The sequence below is a fragment of the Dipodomys merriami genome, unplaced genomic scaffold (assembly GCF_024711535.1).
Source record: "Dipodomys merriami isolate MVZ:Mamm:240054 unplaced genomic scaffold, mDipMer1.0.p SCAF_70, whole genome shotgun sequence".
NCBI classification, from domain to species: domain Eukaryota; kingdom Metazoa; phylum Chordata; class Mammalia; order Rodentia; family Heteromyidae; genus Dipodomys; species Dipodomys merriami.
This window is the reverse complement of record NW_027206291.1, coordinates 6,768,915-6,791,755: the sequence shown is the minus strand read 5'-3', so window position 1 is coordinate 6,791,755 and position 22,841 is coordinate 6,768,915. Positions and strand designations below refer to the sequence as shown.

General features: G+C 47.6%; 1 protein-coding gene across 3 annotated transcripts; it reads right to left on the bottom strand.

The window, feature by feature from the left end:
* Positions 1 to 215: 215 nt before the first annotated feature.
* LOC138817643 (PCI domain-containing protein 2) lies at positions 216 to 22,418 on the bottom strand. 3 transcript variants are annotated; one of them, XM_070008144.1, is made up of 14 exons: positions 22,310 to 22,418; positions 19,186 to 19,275; positions 17,138 to 17,211; positions 15,809 to 15,874; positions 13,964 to 14,005; positions 13,015 to 13,069; positions 9,444 to 9,547; positions 6,441 to 6,516; positions 5,365 to 5,506; positions 2,646 to 2,746; positions 1,962 to 2,035; positions 1,732 to 1,857; positions 1,042 to 1,169; positions 216 to 682 (listed from the first exon to the last, which is right to left on the bottom strand). In XM_070008144.1, exons 1-14 carry the CDS (start codon positions 22,343 to 22,345, stop codon positions 519 to 521), a joined length of 1,278 nt encoding a protein of 425 aa, XP_069864245.1. In that variant the 5' UTR covers positions 22,346 to 22,418; the 3' UTR covers positions 216 to 518. The 3 variants fall into 3 exon arrangements, with proteins under 3 accessions (XP_069864245.1, XP_069864244.1, XP_069864243.1); XM_070008143.1 differs by having other exon boundaries at positions 1,079 to 1,169; positions 22,310 to 22,417; XM_070008142.1 differs by having other exon boundaries at positions 1,046 to 1,169; positions 22,310 to 22,414.
* Between the last annotated feature and the right edge of the window lie 423 nt (positions 22,419 to 22,841).

Here is a 22,841-nt window from a genome sequence, read left to right as displayed (position 1 = left end):
TGTGCCTGTGATTCCAGTTACATTGGGAGACAGAGGTCTGAAGATCATGGTTTGCTCAGGCAAACATGAGACCCTTATCTGATTAAACAGCTCAAGTAAATGGGCAAGGGCACTGTTGATGTGGCAGACCCTCTGCCCCATAAACACAAGGTCAAGTTCAAATCCTAGTGGCATGAAAGAAAAAAGTCTTAAGTTAACAAAGCATTTTAGTCACATGAAACATTCAAATTTAATGTATGAAAATAAACGTATCCTGGAAGATATAATAAATGTCATTATTATAAATTCAGAATACTTCTTTTAAGAAGGAAAAACTACAAACAGTTACAAAAGCCCGTCCATCAAGAGCACACGAAGGTGCAACTCCATCCCAGGAGCCCACTAGCACTGCAGGTGGCAGCAGCGGAGCTCGGAGGTCTCTGCATGCTGCCAGGCCCACGCTGGTCACAGATGGCTAGTCAAGATGAGGGTGCAGACTTCAAGGTATTGGCATGCTGGTGACCTCAGCTCCGGTGGCCTCAGGAAAGCCCTCCAGATCCAGGCTGCAGAAAGGCTCTCCAGTGGCCTCCAGTAGAGGAATGCCCCGGTGGGCTCAGCACACAGTGGACAGAGGAGGGAATGGGTTCTGCTTGCTGACAACCAGCTTCTGATGCTGATGCGATATGTAGCCTTTGATGTGACCCTGGACAGAAAGAGAAGGTGGCCTATTGACAAGTCCATGTCTGACCTGCGTCGGAAGCTGGTGATTCAGTTATTTATCCCTGGGCATACAACATTCCTCCTCTACGTACGTGTTGGGGGACAACGAAGAAAAACATGTAGTGAACAAGGAAATGTGTATTCCGCATATGATCTCCTCCCCACCTTTCCCAGACATGTCTCTGCATGGTATTTTCTGGGACAGAATTGGTTCTGTCAGAAATACCTCCACAAAGCTGAGTTTAAGGCCAGCCTGGACTACACAGTGACCTCTGTATAGGACCTTCCCCCAGGCCAAGCCCTGGTCCTGTCAGCCACGGCCTGGGCGGCTGAGGAGAGGACGCACCATGTAGATCAGGTTGGCCAGGATGCACTGCACCTCATCAATGTCCACGTCCTCCACGCGCATGAACTTCAGGGCCACCAGAAAGGCGTCCAGAGACAGCTGGTGCGTTCTGAGCAGCAGATACCTGGAGGGAGGTGGAGGCCCAGCTGACAGGGTGCACTGCTCAAGGGCCAAGGGGCCGTGCTTGGTGGGAAATGAGCGCTTCTGACGAACCTGTGCCACCAGAGGCAGAAGCTTTCACTACATACACCAAAGATAGACTCCCAAAATGAGAGCTATGAAAATGCATCTTACCTCTTTATTTTAAAAGGCCATTATACTATAGTACAAATAGAGCTTCCTAAACATGTACTGGATAGTTCATTCATCCTTAGGGGCCTCTCTTTCATGTTAAGAGCTGTGAAATCAGGATATATAGATTCAATTGGTCCTTAATATTGACGACAGACTACTTATGTCTGTAAACAGGCCTGTCTTATTCAGGGTCGAAGGTTGTATAAGAACAGGAGCTTGCACAGCTTAAATTCTTGACACTCAGGGTCAGGGGGAGCCCTAGCTTGAGCGGATGCCAGGCGTCCAGCACCCTGGCTCATCGACCAGTGTCGGCAGCTTACATGACCCAAACCGGTGGCCATGGGCAAAGAACACCGTGCCCGTAGCCAGATGGAACGGCGGCCCGTACTCACACTTTCTTGAAGAGGCTCCTATAAGTGATGATCTTGAGCTTCTCCAGGATGAGAAAGATGCCGCAGCGAATGAAGAAGGTCTCATGCTTTGCTAGGGCCTCATGGAGCAGCAGCAGGTTGCCCTCGCTGGGCCAGCATGGAGACACAGGGAGGAGAGCACATTAACGTGGCTCGCACACCGCACGTGTGCAACACACCGGCACACACCAAGCGTGAAGGAGGAAACCCACCTCACAGCCTTGGTCACCTCGGCGAACTGCATGAGGTGGTACTTTCTCAAGAGCTCAATTGTTGGCATGTGGCCCTGGGACAGAACAAAATGCTTTCATTTCAACACAACTGTCTCCAATAAAATCCTTATCAATGAATTATGTTAAAAAAAAAAAAAAGGGCAAGCCAAATTTTTAATCAGTGGCTGAAAGAAACTGAACACTTCCTAGTGCACCAGAAGTAACTTGGGTGCCCGGGTGCCACACAACTCGTTCAGCGGCTGCGACCTTGGTCACACCCTGGTGTCCCTCATCAGCACACAGGCAGGGTGGCCAGAGGGAGTGAGAAATCCTCCAGAGAACCTGACCCAGGCATAAGGGCTCATGCAGAGGAGGGGATGGAGGCATGGCACCGCTGCTCTCCATCATCGGCTAGGCTAGGCTGCCCTGTGAGGAATTCAACCCCGTGTGGAGACCAGTTTCGCTCACTCACTAGGTATTTAGGGAAAGCAAGGATTCAGGTTTACTTTCAAATTAAGGTGAGCACAGCTCCTGTGGAAAGGTCTGGAAGGCGGGCCATGCAGCAGTGCTGCCCGGGAACTGGCACAGTGCACCCCTCTTAGGCACTGCTCACATGCAGCTCACACGTACCACCTCCTCCCTCTGAGTCCTCAGAGCTCCAGAAATGACAGACGCACCACTCACCAGAAGCATCTTCACAGGGAGCAGGTATATCAGAATCATTCTCTTGTTCTTCTGACTGGAGCGGTGGCAGTGCTCGAAGGCAAAGGACAGGTACTCCTCAGCTGCAGGACAGACCACACATCAGGCAGGCCCACCTGACGCCCTGAGCTCCCACAAAAGGCCAAAACTAGCCAGGTGCCAGTGGCTCAAGCCAACACTCCTAACTCCTCAGCAGGCTGAGAACTGTTAAAGCCAGTCCAGACAGGACAGTCTGTGGGACTGTTTCCAACTAAACAGCAAAATGCCAGACTGGAGGTATAGCTCAAGTGGTTCAACACCAGCCACGAGCAAGCATGTTGTGGTGGACTGTAAAAACAGTAAGGTACATGCTGCTTCCTTTTATGGCCCCCAAACAGGCAGCCCAATTTTGCTTCTGTCAGTAGTGATGCTTCTGAAGTAAAATCCACAGCCACCTGAAGAGGTCCACAGAGCAAAAGCGGCAGAAACTAACTTCTGTTGGGATTCCGATTTGCCAAAGTTCATCTGCCAAGCCATTATGGCTAGCATATCAACTTGGAAAACAAAACATATTACAGATGAAACTCCAGACCCATCTGAACCCCACATAAGCATAGTAAAGAGAGCCCCCACCCCCCAGTTCAACATGCAATCCAATCACCACATACATGCTCATTACAATGACAATGAACTCTCCTGTTTTGTTTTGTACCCGTACTGAACTCAGAGCTGTTCAATCTCACTTGGCTTTTCTGCTCAAAGATGGTACTCTACAACTTGAGCCACACCTCTACTTGTGACTTTTTGGTAGTTAATTGGAGATGAATCTCATGGAATTTTCTTGCTAGGGCTGGGTGTGAATCTCAATCCTCAACCTCCTAAATAACTAGAATTACAGGTGTGAGCCACCAGTCCAGTGACGGTGCGCTTATTTATGTGTAACACATTAGTTCCAATCTGGCAGCAGCTTTCAAAGGCGCCCCATTTCACACAGAACAGCTCAGGTTCAAAACACTAGAAATGTATGTGGTGCCGAGCATAATCTCGTCAGCTGCACAGCACAGGAGTTTAATGCATGCTCCTAGGACCTGTCAGGATGGGGCACGAAGGTGAAGAGCAGACTGGTGCTGGACAGAGAGCCCAGTCCCCCGGACGGGGAGCCCCACTGACCCAAGCCTGGATCAAGAGCTTGGAGGGAAACAGGAGGTTTCTGTCCCCTGGGGCAGAAGCCACAGCAGCACTGTCCGTAGTGAACAGTACATTTGGACCTAATTGCAAAGGAAAGGATGCTCCCACTCAGCAGCACGTTGTCTGCAGACCCTGCGGCCAGAGCAGCAGACCCTGGGTCAGGGCCGGAGTCCGACGCCAAGGAAATCTTCCCTGGGAACTGCTACCCTGTTCCTGAACTGGTTAGCAGGATGTCATGTTTCTTTTACAGTAAAGTGAAAGATTGAATGAGATGGTCCTGAAGGAACTCTTCAGCCCTGAAAGTTTCAGAAACCATGGCTCTCCAGCTACCATGTTAATCAATCATCTGGTGGTGTTCAAAACTTCCACTCAATAAGCCCACATTCTATCAATACCTAAGAGACCCAAAGATCATTTAAAAGCTCCTACTCCTAGGTTTTTTTAGAGAAAGAAAGGAAAAAAGAAAAAGAAATAAGGGAACAACCAAGGAAAGTTTTTCTTTAAAAACCTGCCATTTATTAGAACATTTTATGGGTGAGTCTGAGAAGCTCTGAAGCAGCAAGTGGAGCTTGGCAACAACGAGGCTTTCTGCCAAGAGAGGCCCTGGCCGACTGCAGGCAAGGGAAGCCATGGTTTGCCGCACAGCCCCACGTCATGCCGCCATGCATGCTTCAGACCAAATGAAGGAGCATGTTCCAAAGTCTGCTTTGAGTGTGTCAGAAGAACAACTTCATACCCGTGAGTTAGCACAGGAAGCTACTACTGTGGGCACTGGTTTGCCGTCAGGGAACCCTCCACCGGTGTGGACCAAAGACATCCCATGTGGCTATTTTAAAAGCACAAACCATCTAGGGGTCAGTGCCTCATGCCTCTCAACTACTCAGGAGGCTGAGATTTAGAATCACTGTTTGAAACCAGTCCAGGTAGCAAAGTCTGCAAGAATTCATCTCCAATTAACCAGAGCAAAGCCAGGCTAGAGGCATGGCTCAAGTGGTAGAGCAGTAGTCATAAGCAAGCAGTCTGAATAAGAGCTTGAAAATTTGAGTTCAAGTTATCAAAGTAATGAAGGAAAAAAAAGCACAAACAGGAACCATGACCCGAGGCCTCAGGACCCCCCCCCCCCCCGCCCTTCTCCCCTACTACTTTCAGGGCTGTCCTGGTAGGGCTGAGGTAGTGCAGCAACAGAGCCAAGCGCTGTCCTTTGCTCCATCTCTTGGGTCTGCACACCAGCACACTGGTTGTGCTATAGGTAAGAGGCCAAGAGAGAAACAGCCTTTTCTCTACTCCCAGGTGGCTTTGCCACCTCAGAAGTAACATTCTGATCTGCACTGCAGGGCCCCAGCATTCATTCAAGGCCCCAAGCACAAGCTTCCTTTATTTAACAAGCTTTAGTGTGGAAATGACACATAACCTAGACTGTCGACCTGCACAGTCCACCTGTCAGAACTGCAGTTCTGCAGTTCAGAGACTATCTGCACCACTCGAACCACTCAGAACACATGGCTGGTTCTCATGTTTTAGACGAACAACATACCTTGCTTGAAGTCACTATCAAACATGGCTTTGCGACCCACATAGTATTTGTACGTGACTCTCTGGGCAGTGCTATAGTCTTCTTTCAAGTTGGAGCTGTCAATGGCTCTGATTAGGGGTTTACACAAATGGAGTTTGTTGATCTGTAATAACAGTCCATTAAAGTATTTAAAAATAAAAACAGGGAGGCAGAAGGACATAAACTTATGCTTTTAAGTATGTGTCTTTAAAATGGGAATAACAAAACCTTCTATGTCATTGAGGTTATTTAATAATAATAATTGCTGACAGTGGCTTGTACCTATAATTCTAGCTACTCAGGAGGCTGAGATTTGAGGACTGTGGTTCAAAGCCAGCCCAAACAGAAAATTCTGTGACTCTTATCCCCAATTACCCACCAAAATACCACAAGTGAATGTGTGGCTCAGATAATAGAGCGCCAGCTTGAAGTGAAAAAGCTAAGCAAGATAGAATAGCTCTGAGTTCAAGCCCCAGTACCGGCACGGTGTATGTGTGAACACACAGTAGTAATAATAATTTTAGTGGCAAAAACCACACACTCAGGAAATCCCAAGCTTTCCAAGCAGTGCTGCCCGCTCTTCAGGGAGCTGGAGACTAATGAGGAGGAAGGGGCACCTCAGCCTGGTGGGGACAGGACAAATGTCCCACTGAACAGGAGGCAGGCATTAGCCACTGACAGCTACTAGGCTGCCCTTTGGGGAGGGCAAAAATAATGATCTATCCATCTACAAGCCCCACGACTCTCATCCCTTTGTCAGTCTACATGACCCCTGATTTTCAGAGCCAATACTGCACAGAGACAGTTCTTCAACAGGGCTGGCCACCCAGCGTACAGGGCCTTGCTCGTGGCCTGCAAACCACTTCAAGCTTTCATATATCCATGCACCATGCAGAACAGAGCCTTGAATTTGGGAGGTGCTCGGTTCATTTCAGCTATCAGGATTATGAATGGGGTCAGTATCATTTCCGGGGGCACGCCAGGGCAGTCCGGTAACCATCAACAGTGACGGTTTATCTGGGAAGACAGAGATCATTCGGACTCACACAAAAGCGTACCTTAAAGTAGATTTTAAACAACTGATTCACCAGAAACAGCATCCCCCACTTCTTGGAGTCCTCTATGCCAGCACGACTATGGGGAAATAATGTTTTAAGTTACAAAGGAAATAAACATTTCATAAATCTCAAAATAAACTACCTCAAAAATTGTATCTTGAGATAAAGTCCCACAAATCAGTGAAAGAGATGTCCTGTCTCACAGAAGACATTTAAAAAACAAAGAGTTAAGCCAGGAAATCTAACACTTGAACATCTGGTTACTCTCTCTGGCACAGCACATGACAGCTGCCTGGTTTCTCCAGTGCTAGGTAAAAGCTGACTACTTCTAGACATGCTGCAGGCCTCTTCATGCACAAGGTCACCAAGGCAGAGCCCACTCTCCAGGGAGACACCAGAGTGGTGGCAGACCCTGCCTCAAAGGCCACAGTGGGGGCAGAGTAAAACAGGCTGGGGTTTAGATATGCATTTCTCCTCAAGACAAAGGAGAAGCAAGCATGTGGAGAAGGAAGGCATTTCAATATTTGTACCTGATTCTGAATTTATCTTTAAATAGGTAAATTGAGGGCCGGAGGCATACCTCAAGTGGTACAGTACCTGTCTAAACAAGTGCAAGGCCCTGAGATCAAACTCCAGTACCACCCTACCACCCTCAAAAAGAAAAAAGGAATAAAAGGACAAAATAGGCAAGTACAAAAATGTTACACTCTGCCAGGCACCAGTGGCTCACACTTGTAATCCTAGATACTCAGGAAGTTGAGATCCAGAAGACTATGCAGGAAGTAAAGTCCTTGAGACTCCATCTCTAAAATAACCTTCCCAAAGCTGAGCTGGATGCATCACTCAAGTGGTAGAGGGCCAAGCAAGCAAACAAGCAAGCAAGCAAGCAAGAGGCTTTGAGTTCAAACCCTGGTACTGACAAAAAAGAAAAATTAAACACCCAAAAAAAACTACATTCCTGTACTATCCTGCTAATGATAAACCAGGATACATGAGACAAAGGCAGTGTCCACCGGGGAGTACAACTGCTGGACTATGTGGAACCAAGACCTAACGAGATGAGGAATGGGCAGAGGGCTCTGGGAACAGCTACAGGACCTCAGGGTCCACAAGCAGACCTGCATGGCGGCCACTGGACCATCCTCCTAGCCGTCCTTGGTGACCTCATGTATGGCGGCCTACTAGGGTCCATTGGGAAACGTTTCAAATCTCTGACCAGCTCTATCACTGCTTTACACAGTCCTCTATCACTGCTTTACACAGTCCAGGTACTATACCCTTATCAGACAGGCTCTGCTTAACAATCTTCCCATTGCGGTAAGTTTTGGGTCCTGAGGAAGTATACAGCTCACCCACTGTGCTTCATGGTGTTGCTTTGGCATGGGTCCTGAGAATACACTGCCTGATCAAAGGTGAGGTAACTCACTGCTGTACACAAAGAGGCTCATACCCAACTCCAAGCCTGTGGTAACATTCACTGAGTGCTACCATGCCAGTGACATGGTGTGAGACCAAGACCTCAGCACACTGCCGTCTGTACACTTCGCACCATCTTCTGAAACACTGAGGGTCACAGGTGATGCTGTGGATCCCAAGGGGACCCTGGACCACACGGGACAGCCAGGACGGCCTAGCAGGACCCCAATTCAAAACAATAAGAACCCTACAGAAAAAAAAAAATCACACACACAATGGCTTCAAATGTGATATAAGTAATAAGGAGATGGAGCGAGATAGAAATTCTGAAATAGAGTCAGATGGAAGGTCTGGAATTAAAAAATATAGAAAGACAACCAAAACCAGCAACCTTGCAAGCAGGTCAGTACAATTATCTGAGATGAAGGAGAGGAGAAAGACTGACAACTAAATCACAAAAACCTAATAGAAGCTAACTTCAAACCTAAGCAGCTCTGTGCACTGGTCAGGTACGAGTTACTGAATGATGGCAGGGGAAGAGCCTAGTGAGACCAGGGCGAGCAGAGTGCGGTGACAGGTGGGAAATCCAGGAACTACACAGGCACCACGAAGTGGTGATGGGAAAACGTGGTCCATCTACACAGAGTTGTCAAAATGAAGACAGGAGCTGGAGGTGTGGCTCAGGAGCTGGAATGCCAGCTGTGAGTGAAAAAGCCAAGTGAGAGTGCAAGGCCGTGAGTTCAAACCCCAGTGTTGACACACACACAAAGACAAATCAAAGTGGTTCCAGAAAAACCAGTCAGTGGGAAGAGCCCACAGTACCAAGGGAACCAGAGGAGCAGCAGGCCAAGGTGGGGACAAGATAAGCGCCAGCTACTTTACAGGCTCTGAACTGCTTTCTGTAGGCAACAGCAACACCTACTGTAGGGTTACAGTTCATGTCCACAGTAAGCTAAGAGCGGGAGGGGCCGTCCTGCCACAGTGCTAGGCACAGTGCACCGCTATACACAGTCCATTCTCACTCACTCAGGTGCACCGTTACGCACAGTCCATTCTCACTCACTCAGGCGCACCACTACACACAGTACAATTCTCACTCAGGTGTACCGCTACACACAGTCCATTCTCACTCACTCATGGGCACCTCTACGCACAGTACAATTCTCACTCAGGTGCACCACTATTTACAGTACAATTCTCACTCACGTGTACCGCTACACACAGTACAATTCTCAACTCACATGCACTGCTATGCACAGTCTCACTCATCACGTGCACCGCTACCCACAGTACATTCTCACTCACGTGTACCACTACGCACAGTACAATTCTCAACTCACATGCACTGCTACCCACAGTACATTCTCACTCACTCACATGCACTGCTACCCACAGTACATTTTCACTCACTCACGTGCACTTCTATGCACAGTACAATTCTCAAGTGCACCACTGTGCACTGTACAATTCTCTCTCATGTGTACCACTATGCACAGGACAATTCTCACTCATGTATATCGCTACGCACAGTACATTCTCACTCATGTGCACCGCTACGCACAGTACAATTCTCAGAGCCTCACTCACGTGTCACTGGCACAGACGCGGAAGCAGCTCATCAACAACTCGGCAGCTTTTTCCAGCATGTCCCCAACTTTGCTCTTCCCCTTCTTTACCAACTGCTGATCGGCCTAATAGAACAAAAACACGTCTATTTTTAAAGCAAAAATGGGAATTAAGAGTCCAAATCCTGAAAGGTTTTAAGTGCATAACATACTTTTAAATTTTTTTTTCTTTTTCTGGCAGTACTGGGTTTGAACGGAGAGCCTCCACTTGCTAGGCAAGTGCTCTACTGGTGGGTCATGCTCTAGTCCTGGTTTGCACTGATTTTTTACCCAAGCCAAAACCTAGACCACAATCCTATTTAACACTTCCCAGTGTAGCAGATGTAACAGGTGCACACTCACACCAGTGTTAACCCGCCTGTCACACAGCACTGTCTGAGGCTCACTCCCTGAGCACCTTCCCTTGCAGGCTGAACAGGCACGTCCAATATGTCAGCTGGGACCACATGTGCAATTCCCTCATCTTTAGGATGTTAAAAGCACAAGCTCCTCTCACTTCCCAGCATGCTGAAGGCTTTTCCATGAAGTTTTTAGTGTCCTGATTCTCACTGGAGGAATGAGTCAGGGCAGGAGAGATCAGGAAGCTCTTCTGCAGCACCAGACAGCAGCACTGCATGCCCGGCACTGAGGACCTGGCCCCAGACTGAGGACCTGGCCCCAGACTGCCTGCCCAACTGGCCTAGCACCAATATCCCTGATGATGCAGCAAACAATGTTCACATGATAGCCTGATGGCACTGGCACTAGGGAAGGCACCAGGCAAGGCTGGCACTGCAAACTGGACTTGCTGCTTTGCTTGTAATGACTCACAAACAGCCAAATAAGCTGGAGTATCTCACACCATTCCCTCAAAGGCAAATGAAACAAGTCTGTCACTTTCAGGCAAACAAATGACTGGGTTAGCTATCAACAACATCTATGCTTCTAATAAACAAAACAAAGCAAAGAATCTGGGCCTGCAACTGGAGTTATATAGTCCAACGCTGGCTCAGGCAAAGGTGTTAAGACCCTATCTGAAACGCAAATTAAAAGTATGGGGTATGTCTCAAGTAGAATTGTGTTAGCTTAGCACAAGGCCCTGAATTTAATACCCAATACCAAAACAAAACAAAAACCCCACACCTAAATTCTGGGGGTGAATTATGATCAAAGCACATTATATGCATGTATGAAAACATCATGATGAAACCAATTGAAGATGTGATTAAAAAAAAAAAAAACCTTACAATTTTGGAAAACTAGTAGTGACCACTGTGGAATCAGCTATTCCCATTACTTGGAGCCTTTTCTGATGAGGATGCTGGAGGTACTAACAAACACAGGGGTCTGGGGCTTGTGACCTTTTTATTTCCTCACTGATAGTTCAGCACTTGGAACTGCTGTATAACCCAGCAAGTCACACTTTCCAAATAACTAATGAGGGTCTGGATTTTGTACCCCAAGGTGACATCATCGACATCATCGGGTGGGGTCCGTGTGCTTATGAGACCATGACCCGTCCACATAGGGCACAGAGGGCACATCTATGAACCAGACGTGGATCCTCACTAAACATACACTGCTGACATCTCGCACGCTTGACGTCCTGGTCTCCAGAACTCCAGGAATTACTGTCTGCCTTCTACAGCCCTCCTAACCCAGGGTGTGCTGGTGGAATAGCCTGAAGAGTCCCAGAGAGAGTAGCAATGATACCATAATGACACACGAGTGAAAGACCCACTCTAAGGCAGGGCAGACCAGTGGAATTTTATGTGATGGTAGAACAAATTCATAGAGAAGCTTCTTGTAACAAACTTCAAAAAACTCCCCAAGGCTGGCATGGGTGGCTCACACCTATAATCCAAGCTACTGAGGAGGCTGATATCTGAGTATCACAGTTCAAAGCCAACCTGGGCAGAAATGTCTGTGAGCCTTGTATCTCCAATTAACCATCAAAAAGCCCAATGTGGAGCTCTGGCTCAAGAGTAGAGTGCCAGCCTTGAGCACAAAGGCTAAGAGTGAGAACTCAAACTCAGAATTCAAGCTGTAGGACCAGCAAACGACAAAAACCACAACCAACCCTCCAAATCTGTAACTCCAGCACTCAGGAAGCTGAGGACTGCAAAAATGTGAGGTCAGCTGGGGCTACAAAGACAGGCCTTGGGCCAAAAAGCCAAAAAAACAAACAGAAACCCAAAACCATAGAAAACACTCTTCTCGGAGGTTTGGTAGTGTCACAAAAATTATCGCAACAGTTTGAAAGGCTACTAGAACATGACTCCTTTCCACCAGCGTCCGCCTTCAAAGGGCCTCACCAGAACCAACATCTTCAAGGGAGTACAGAAGCAGCAACACTTCTGAGAAGCAGAAGGAGCAAGCTTCTATTCGAGTTTCAGGGTCTACCAAAAGTGTGAGATGTGAAAGAAATGCCCCTCCTAGGGGATTCTGTCTTGCATATAGTGACGTTTCATGTAGAAGGCTAGTTGTATTAGTAGGTGAAGGATTTACTACTGCTCTTTGTCACTGAGTAGGGGAGGGGTGGGGCTCAGGCCCCCTCAGGTGGAGGGACCTTCGGACTGGCCTATGGAGCTCCACACTGCAGAGCAGACACCAGGATGTAAAGTACTGTCCTTGGCTGCCCACCCCTCTTAGCCTCCATGTGTGCTTTCATCTCTGCCTATGGCATGTCCACATTTCTGGAGGCAAACAGGAACCACTACACCTGACACTGCTCATCTCGCCTTCCCTCTCCACCTGCCCCCATCTCGGAGCTGCCTAGGCCCAGGCTGATCATCCCAAGGTTGGAACAATCTTTGTAGGACGAATTAGGAGAGGCTGTCTTTGTCTGGTCTAGGTCTGGATACTAGCCACAATTGTTAAAGCCATAAAGAAAAGAGGGCAACTGTGACCCACTAGCCCACTGATATTGATCCCCAGGGATCAGTTCCACAAACCAAGGGCCTTCGCCTGACACCATCAAAGCCCTTGGCCAATGCCTAGGTGCACATTAAACTAGAGCTCATTAGGGCAGGGTACAAGTCCCATCAGGGTTAAACGACAGTGCAGAATGTCCTATTTTTATCGTTCTACTCCTTAAGTGGCTAGCGAGGTGCAGAACACCTTGCTCTGCACAGCAGGGCAGAAGTCCACCTGCAGCCACCAAGAAAAGACAAAACAGCCCAGTCATCCCAGACTTCATTTCCTACATAAGACACAGCCCACCTCCTTCGCATTCCTCAAAGCTTTTGGAAAGACATGAAATTAAGCGTCAGATTTCAGCAAGCTTTACTTTAAAAACAACAGTGGTAGGGGCTGGGAAGGTGGCTCAGTGGAAGAGTGCTTGCCTTGCATGCATGAGGCCCTGGGTTCAATTCCTCAGCACCACATAAGCAGAAAAAGCTGGAAATGGTGCTGTGGCTCAAGTGGTAGAGCACTGGCCTTGAGCTGAAGAGCTGAAGGACAGTGCCCAGGCCCAGAGTTCAAGCCCATGACCCACCAAAAAAAAAAAAAAAAAGCTGATTTCAAAAACAACAATGGTAGGAAACTGCACTTACATTGTTGGCAAACACTCGAAGGTCAAGAGCCACCGCATACATGACAGGCAAGGCCCTGTGGGAATAAGCAAATGGGCCTGAAAACCACAGGTTTAAGATTTCATCCTGGAGGAGGGAAGGATACTGGTGTCCAGAGCCAGTACATAAGATGGGTCCCACCTCTCCCCATCCTGACGACTTCTATCTACTGCCTTCCCTCTCACATGTCCAGGCTTCCTGGACAAATGGGAGACCACATACCCGCTGCCTGCTCCTACCACTGTCCCCACCCAGTCACAGCCCGGTATACCTGGGGCTTCCCATCTCCCCACCACCGGCAAACACCTCCATTTCAAAACATGTGTCTTAGTAACATTTCCTGGCAGGAACTTGTGTACAAAAAATCATGCTGAAGAACAGCTTGTACAAGCCCAGCTGGCTGAATTAGGCTTCCTTTCTGGTACAAGCTAAGTCTATACTAAAAAAAGGAAAAGAGGTGAGATGTTGGTGTAAACAAAACTTAAGTACCCACGGTTTGCTAATGGATCATAAATCTTAAAAATACAACTAACTTCCCTAAACTCAACCCTACAATCCAATATCACTCGGGCATTTATCCAGAAGACTATAAATCAAGACACAATGAAGACCCTTGCAAAAATTACCAGGAAGCTGAAAAGTGTTTTTCAGAGGGAGAAAGATTAAGGAGGGAAGGGAGGACACAAATGGAAAGAGGAAGGGTGGCCAAATATAGTCTTAATATTCAATGTACAATGTGAAAATGGTAATTTGAGGGGGATGGGTAGGGTTGGAGGATGGGGAAGAATGATGGAAGAGGTGACACTGGTCAAGATGTACTGTATCCATGTTCTGTTAAACTGAAACTCCTTTGTAGAGCTACTTAAGTAAAAAAGTTAAATTAAAAATTGTCACATACTCATTTCTAGCTTTTTTTTTTGTTTATACGTACCAATTTTCTTCTTTATGAGCCTGAAATGCTCTCAGGAATGATGTACTACATTAAGGAAGGTAAACCACACAAAACTCAAACCAGCGACACATGATAAAATAAAGAACAAGACACCAATGCTCGTGCCCATAATTCCAGCTACTCAGGAGGTAGAGATCTGAAGATCACAGTTCAAAGCCAGTCTAAGCAGGAAAGTCTGTGAGTCTTATATCCAATTAACTAACAAAAAAGCAGAATGTGGAGCTATGGCTCAAGAGGTAGAGCACTTGCCTTGAGCACAAAAGCTCAGGGACAGTGCCCAGGCTCTGCGTTCAAGCCCCAGGACAAACACAATAATAAATAAATTAAAATAAATAAATAAATGGAAGATTCTAATTTCTTTTTTTTTTTAGGTCCAGTCGTGGGGCCTGAACTCTGGGCCTGGGCACTGTCCCTCAGCTCTTCAGCTCAAGGCTAGCATTCTACCATTTGAGCCACAGCGCCACTTCCGGCATTTTTTTTCCTTTTTGCTTATGTGGTGCTGAGAAATCAAACCCAGGCCCCAGGCATGCAAGGCAAGCGCTCTACCACTGAGCCACCTTCCCAGCCCCGAGATTCTAAATTTTAAGGAGTTCGGCACATCTTTTAAAAGATTGTGTGAGGGTGTGGCTCAGTGGTAAAGTGCTTGCTCTAGCATTGCAAAAAGAAAAAGTGCCACAATAGTTTGCTCTTAGGAGAAAAAGTTTGTGCTCATATTAATCTAAATATCTAAACATTAATTGAAATCTTATTACAGCAAAGTATTCTAAATATGTACCTTCCACCAAAGCAAAAAAAGAATTTTTATTACAATATTTTAAAATATTACAATATTTATGTCTTAACAAAAAATTGTGTCTGGTTCTGTGTGTGTGACAGTACTGGGGTTTGAACTTCGGGCCTTGTACTATCACTGGCTTTGTTTGCTCAAGGCTAGTGCTCTACCACTTGAGCCACACTTCTACTTGAGGCTTTTTTTGCTGGTCTCATGGACTTTTTCTGCCCAGCTGGCTTTGAACAGCAACTCTCAGATTTCAACTTTACTGAGCAGTGAGGATTACAGTATGAATCAGCCGTGTACAGCTATGTTTGGTCTCTTTAACCACAGATGGTTGTGAGTACTTTTAATGCTTCAGAATCTGCAGTACAACGCTAGTTTTAACATCTCTGGAGTTCTTAAATTCTAAGGCGACTTGGCAGTAGTCCACTGTCTTCTGGGTATACTTAAATAAGGCAGTTCTGCTTTTTCTTTTTTAATCTAGAGATATACACAAATTATTGGCACGTTCATCAATAAGGACCTTAACCATTATCTACAAAGACTTATATAAGGTCTTTATGACCACATTCAATGATGATGTGTCTGAGTCCACTCTTATCCAGCTAGGCCTGAAGTTCAAACTTCTTAAAGTGCAACAAGTGACTTAGCAGTTCTTCTATACTCAATGTGTTAAAGTCAACAAAATACTACTTTTAACAGAATTAAATAAAATTCTTTCTCTCCCCGCCCCCACCCCAGTGCTAGGGGCCATATTTGACACCCAGTGGCATTTGCTAAGCAAGTGCTCTAACACTGAGCTAAACCCCCTCATCCCCGACCCCTCCTCTTGATTGGCACTCTCTCTGACTCTATGAGTAACTAGATAAGTCTTAAGATTCATACTAAACTTAGGTACCAAAATAAAATATCTAGAATGAATGCCACTTCCAAAATATTTTAGTTTCTTCCTAATTGCAAGTTTGAACAACTGGTTCAAGGTTTCAAGAACCCCAATAAACCACTGCACCCACCATATACCATGCAGCTACACGTGTGACAAAAGATATTGGACTATCACCGTCTGGCACTTGTAAGCCTCTATGAAGTCATGGTTCCCCACTGCATAGGTGCACCTGGAAGAGAGGCATTAGAGAGGGCATTTGTACAATGGAAACCCAGATGCCAGTCATGTGGGCCAGAGCTCAGCTCTGCCTCCCCCAACCCTGTTCTCTCCTAGCTCTAGAGGGAAAACTAGATCTCCTTCTTGGCAGCTGATGAAGGCTCAAAGGAGAAAACATCTACGATTACTTGAACTAGAGTGCGTTGCTCTAGAACTTGAATCAGGCCTCTGGCCCTTCTTTGCTCAGCTTATCTTTCAGGTGGTAGGGTCTTGCTCTTTGCCTCATTGCCAACCTTGGAACTCAGTCCTCTGAATCTCTGCTTCCCAAGCAGCTGGAATGACAGGTGTGAACCATCACACCCAGCTCTATGAAGTCTGAGCCCACTCTGTAAAGTCCCAGAGGGGGCAGTTCCAGCAGGTCTGGGTAGAAGGTAGAACACGATCCCACCCCTCTGCCAGTGGGCCGACCTGGATGCTCTAACTGAATCCTGCCGGGCTTCGTTTCATCATTAAATCTGAAGCCCTGCCACATGTTACAAAGACAGCCTCATGCCACAAGAGAGAGAAGCACTTCCACTTTTCCAAAGACAATGCTGAGTTTTAAGGGTTTCCTGCTCCAAGACCTTACATTCAGACTGCTCTGAAATGCAAGACAAGCAGGCGGAAGGCAATCCAGTCTGTATGGCTTCAAGACATAAAGTTCTGCCTAACCTGGGAGATGAGAGTAACAGACACAACATGAAAATAGGAAGTATTTTTGCTGGGCTCAGGTAGCTCACACTTATAATCCTACATTCTCAGGGGGCTGAGATCTGGAGAACTGTGGTTCAAAACCAGCCCAGGCAGAAAAGTCTATGACATTCCATCTTCAAAAATAACCAGAAAGATGTTGGGCTGGAGGCATGGTTCAAGTGGTAGAGCACCAGCTGAACAAGCCCTGAGTTCAAACCATAAGACTATCAAAAAAAAAAACTTTTTACTTCGTTTTGCTCAGCTCAGTTTCTTTTCCAGCAAGACAAAGAGGCTAAAAATGGGCACATTTCCTGCAAAAAGAAAGGCTGACCATTAACAAGTGACCCTTTACAGCAACACACACAGTCACATGCCCCTTCACAGGCTTTAACCGTGAGGTAAGAAATGCACTCTTCTGCCCTCCCAAGTCAGTTACTGCTTCAAGCAAAAGATGATGCAAGACCAGACCTCTGCTGAGCTCAGCACTTATAGACATCCTCCAGGGAACTCAGTACTTCGTCTTTTTTCCTTGCCAAAAGATTACCTTAAATGAGCTGCAAACATTTCATCATAAGGGGGCTCCAAAACTTGCTGACATTTCTCTTCTGGAGAGGCCATCTAATTTATAAGGAGAAAAATGGGGAAAAAATTACCAGCACAGAAAAACACTATATATAGAGACAGGGACAAACTCATTCAAAACTTCATAGCTGACAGTAATACTTTGTTATAGCACTTCTAAACAACACAATCATTACTCTACAGTACATGTCATATTTCAACAGAACAAGAAGTCTGTGAGTATAATTCACTTTTTTTTTTTTTTTTTTTGTCAATCATGGGGCTTGAACTCTGGGCCTGAGTTCTGTCCCTCAGCTCTTCAGCTCAAAGTGAGCGCTCTACCACTTGAGCCACAGTGCCACTTCCGGATTTCTGGTGGTTTATTGGAGATAAGAGTTTCATGGCCTTTCCTGCTCAGGCTGACTTTGAACTGCCAGCCTCAGATCTCAGCCTCCTGAGTAGCTAGGATTACAGGCATGAGCCACCAGCACTCGGCTGAGTACAATTCACTTTTACCTGATACAGGCGGATAAATATCCTGGGCACTTTCACATGAACTTCAGTACTGAACATCCAGTTGGTCAAGAAAGCATTACAAGAAACAGTTATGGTTTATTGAGTAAGCATACATGGAAGGAGCACAAGTCCTGGGCTGATGGCTGACACGGATTTGTTAACTTTCCCTTCCTCACAATTCAAAATTGCTATTATTTGAGCACTGTGTGTACAAGGGCTTAACCCTAACTTCTGTGTCACCAAAGTGAAATGTCTTTGGCATGTGGTGGTCAGTGTGGCTGGAGGAGACTGGCACTGGAGAGGGGTTGCCCAGCCCAGCGGGGCTGTGAAGACAATAGAGGGGAGAGGGAGAGCTGACCCCTGGGCTCCTCACTGTTGCCCAAACTGGGACACCATTTCAACTTTCTGGCCCTTGGGATCTTGACCACATCCCTGGCTTTCTAGCCAGGATCACTAGTGTGGGTCTGTCTCTTTGAGTGCATTAAAAGCAAAAGGGAATCAATGAATACTTACTAATAAGGATACATGCACATTCACACATACAAACATGGGAAAATCACCATTTCAGTCCCTAGCGAAATGACTGATTCTGATGGTGGCCAACAATGTTGGAACTACACCAGAGGGTTGATGGATGCTTGACAGGCAGGCATGGGTCTCCCCACATGAACAACACAACAGGAGTTGCACAGCACGCATGGTGGGGTGCTCCGGTGGCCTGACCCATGTGAAATCTCTGGCTTCTACTCAGCAGCACACCACTTAGAACTATCTGCCCACCAGAAACCCCCAGGAGCTGACAAAAATGTCTGCTGCCACGAGACCTGGAAGGCTTGGTGTAAACTGCATTTATACATGGCTGGACCTGCAGCAAGCTCTGACCACCAGTAGAAAATAGCCACCTCTAACAAAAGAAGACTCTACTTCCCCAGAAGCACATACTCCAACATTACCATGGGAATCCATGGAGAAATAAAAAGTACTACAAAGTAGAAGTACTGCTTTAAGTACCACTTAAAGGCCAAATCAAGGATGCGTCTACATCCAAGCAGGAGTTGACAGACAGACTCCAGGGTGCCCAGTCCTGGATCTCTGAAGACCACCTGCGTCACTGTGGCAGGAAGGTAGTGGGAACAGCACAAGAAGGAGAGAAGGGCAGGGCTGTTCACTAACACCCTGCAAGGCCTTGCTTTGCTGACCCACTGCTGAGGGGGAATTTGCATGTGTTTACCTGTGGTGAATGATGGCCATTGGGCTTTGGGGACAGAAAGTTGTGGACAGGGCCTACACTCAGCCTTCCCACTGGATAACCTTAATGTGATGCTCACTCCAATCCTCAGCTATGCAGGAATACAGAATACAAGGCTCAGTCAATGAAGCAATTACATAATCATAAGGGAACTTAAAGTTCTCACTAAAGTGGCAATACTGTTTTTCTATTCAAATACTAACTTCTCTGCAAAACTGGCTGCCTCCTAATTCTCCCTAGAGACCTTATACACAACTCTCATCTACCTGTAGCCGTGGGTTTGCAACATGAGGATGCTTGAAAGACACCAACTCTGCACAAGATGCTCCATCTCTGGTGTCAATTGCTTCATACACCTGAAATATGAAAAAAAAAAAAAAAAAAAACCTAAGTAAATAGGTGAATGTCCCATACAGAGCCAACATATTATGTATCACTAACACCTATTTTCTCCTTTTCAGAAAGGAAAAATCAAAATCCAAAAAGTTAACATTCTTTGGTCAGTAAACAATCATTTCATGTGGAAATCAAGTAAAGCTAATGCTTCGTACTTGGTTATTAATGAAGGTTGGGTTACTGTAACTTGACTTGGTCACAGCAATATATTTAAGGGTTTCTTATATAGCTAAAAAAAATCAATTAAAACGTCTTCTACTCTAAATATAAAAGGGAATGGAATATCTGAGAAAATGATGTCACATTCTGATATTAAAACTTATTAGATGTTAAAACCAGTGAAACAGGTAATAATACCAGACAATTCCACAATACCACTTCCTGCTGAGTGGTAAAAAACTTATGGATAGCCAGGTACTGGTGGCTCATGCCTATAAGCCTACTTACTCAGAAGGCTGAGATCTGAGGATCATGGTTCAAAGCCAGCCCAGGCAGGAAAGTCCGTGAGACTCTTATCTCCAATAAACCACCAGAAAACCAGAAGTGGTGCTGTGGCTCAAGCGGTAGAGCACTCGCTTTGAGCTGAAGAGCACAGGGACAGTGCCCAAGCCCACAGTTCAAGCCCAACAACCAATCAAAAAAAAAAAAAAAAAAAAAGCTTATGTGTGGGAAAACTGTGTAACTTGGTTTGGGAGAAAAAAGGACAAACTATACATAGCACGAAGGCATGCAAGCTGACTGCCTGGGGTAAGGGTAGGGCCAGCAGCTGGCGAGAGTAACTTTATATACCTCTGTTTGGCGTGAGAGGCCTGGGTTACTAAAAACATCTGTAATTAGAAAACCAAATACATTGTTTTGTGTATGTGCAAGGGATTGAACTCAGGGCCTGTCACTCAATCACCTGTCTTGCTTAGGAGTGGCTCTCTACCACTTAAGCCATGCCTCTAGTTCAACATTTTGCTGGTAATTTGGAGATGAAGTCTCTCAAACTTTTCTGCCTAGACTGGCTTCAAACTGTGATCCTTTGGTTTCAGTTTCCTGAGTAGCTAGGATTACAGGTGTCAGCTATCAGTGAAAAACAAATGTACTTAAATTAGATCTACAAAAAATTCTAATCAGACAAGTGAAAAGAAAAACAGCATAAAGCTGAATGTATAGTATGATTTTATGATAAAAGATACATAAAGTCATGCACACATCTCGTTCCTTCCCTCCCTTCCTTTCTCTTTGAAGACAGGGTGGATACAGCACTGAGTTGTTCAAGCAATCTCCCAACTAGCTAGGACTACAAGCACATCTCCCAGATAGCCCATGTGACTTGGTCCAGGGACATCATATAAGCAGGATATTCAAATGACCTGAAACACTTAGGTAAAGGTCCTCAGTACTGCATCTTGTCCATGAAAAGCAATCAGAACCCTGTACATTCCCACCAGAATACAGATGTTTCTTGACATTCAATAGGTCCAAGTCTTAATAAACCCAGTGTGTTGAACACAACAACCTATGGGATCCCACAGCCTGGCAGGAGTGCACACTGTAGTGCCTGTTGTTTCTGTCATAAGCCATGCCCTGCTGCTGCTGTACAACATGGCAATCATATATTGCTAGCCTGGGAAAGAATCTAAATTCAAAACCTGAATGTGCACCCCACCCCACCATAGTAAAGTTGAAAGTTCCTGAGAGACCATCTGTAGTTAGTTAAGAGGAGCGACATTACTAAATGCTAGAAGACTACATAAAGCATGTGCAATGCTTGCACTGGTGTTAGGGTTAAGTTGGAATAGCTTCTACAGAAAAGTGGCATTACTAAAGCAAGAAAACACCTTTTGTGGCTCTGTACTGGGGCCCAGGGTCTGCACATAGAAGAAGGGGAGACATGCCACCAGAGCACATACAGGAATCCAATATCCCTTCCTAGAAAACCAAGTCTGCAGCAAGTAATTCCTCATTTAATCAACAGAAGTTCATATGCTTCATCCTGACAAGGTTTGCTTCATGGCTAGAAACAAAGGTGCATTACATACAATCACAAAATACTGGGAATACCTGTCTATAGGACAGTGGCTGGAACACAGCAAAGCACCAGCTCAAAGGCATGTCCCTATACCCATCATTGTTTTTCTTTTTCAATGAGGGGGATCTCTATGATAGATCAGAAGGTAGCTCTAGAGAGTATTTGTATCCGTACCCATCTCAGGAAGAAGACTGGGGCCCAAACAGAAAAAAAAAAAAGTTTCTGTGGTCTGACCAGGGATGGGGAACACCGAGAAGAAGGCTATGACAAGGTCTGAACTTAGCGAGGGTGGCCTCCTTCCTGGGCTGGGGCAAGCACAGGGGGCCCTTTTCTTCTCACATCCTCGAGATCTTTGTCTGCGGTCCCTGGGAAACGTAGCTTGAAGTCTGTTTAGCTCCACTGAGGTGTAGTCTTATGGAAATCACAGCCTCCTTGGGCCATCTGGGCACAAAGAACCAAGACCCCAGACAGACAGACCCCCCTCCCCCGCCCCCGCTCAGGTGAGGTGTGCCAGCCACAGGGCGTCGGGCGCGGCCTGCGGGGTGGGCTCGCTGGCGCTGTCTTGTTTTGGAAGTGAGGTCCTGTTTCTTTGTCAGATGTGGCCCTCCTAGCCGATGCTTCCAGTGGAGCGGGGATTACGGGTGGGTACTACCTCGCCCGGCCGCAAGCTGACTCGAAGGGAAGCCTCCGGATTCAATCCCCGATGTTTGTCTGTCCCGCGAGCGAGGCTCGCCCGAGACTCCGGCCGGCGGTGGCCCCGGCCAGACTGAAGTCAGGGCCCAGGACCGTCCCGCGCGCCCGCTCGGCCGGCCCGGACCTCGGCCGCACCAGCTGCCCTCTCCCTTGCGGCGCCCGCTTGGCACTCGGACCCCCGCCCGGCCTCGCCCCTTCGTTGCCCCGTTCCTCCCCCGAGGCCGCCGCCCCGGAGGCCGAGGCTCCCAGGCGCCGAGCGCGGGCCCGGCCAGCCGCGGACTCACCTGCTGTAGGTACTGGTTGATGGTGATGTGCGCCATGGCCGGCGAGCGCGTCACTTCCGGCGCGGGTCCGTCTCCGCCACGGGCCCCGGCGCCGGGGCCCCCGCGCGTTGGTTCCGGAGGGGGACGACGGGAGCGGAGTCGCGGAGGCGCGCGCTCGGGGACGCGCGGAGGCCACGGCCGACTTCCGGGCGCGAGCAGCCCGCGCCCCGCCCCCCCGCGCGCGTCTGGACCCCGCCCCTCGGAGCAGCTGCCGCGGCCGCCCCGTGAGGCGCCCCCGGGCGGCCGGGCGGCAGGGGAACAGACAAGACGCCCTGGTCCCTGGCTTCCCCGCGGGAGGGGGCCGCCGCGCGCCCGAGCGCCTCGGGCCTGGGGGCGGGGTCGCCGTGCGCGCTCCCGCGCGTGCGCCCCGGGGAGACCGGCGCGCACGCACGGGGGCGGCGCCGTGCGCGCGGCGGCCGTTGGGCGTCGGGCGCGCGGGGGGCGGCGCGCACGGACGGGGCGCCCGAGCGGAGGAGGAGCTTGGCGCGCACGG

Coding starts and splice junctions, on each gene's coding strand:
- LOC138817643 (XM_070008144.1), bottom strand. CDS start 22,345: ATGGCGCACATCACCATCAACCAGTACCTACAGCAG. Junction 2,747..5,364: donor TGATAGTGACTTCAAGCAAG/GTATGTTGTTCG, acceptor TCTGTCCTGCAG/CTGAGGAGTACCTGTCCTTT. Junction 1,170..1,731: donor AGGAGCCTCTTCAAGAAAGT/GTGAGTACGGGC, acceptor ACCTCCCTCCAG/GTATCTGCTGCTCAGAACGC.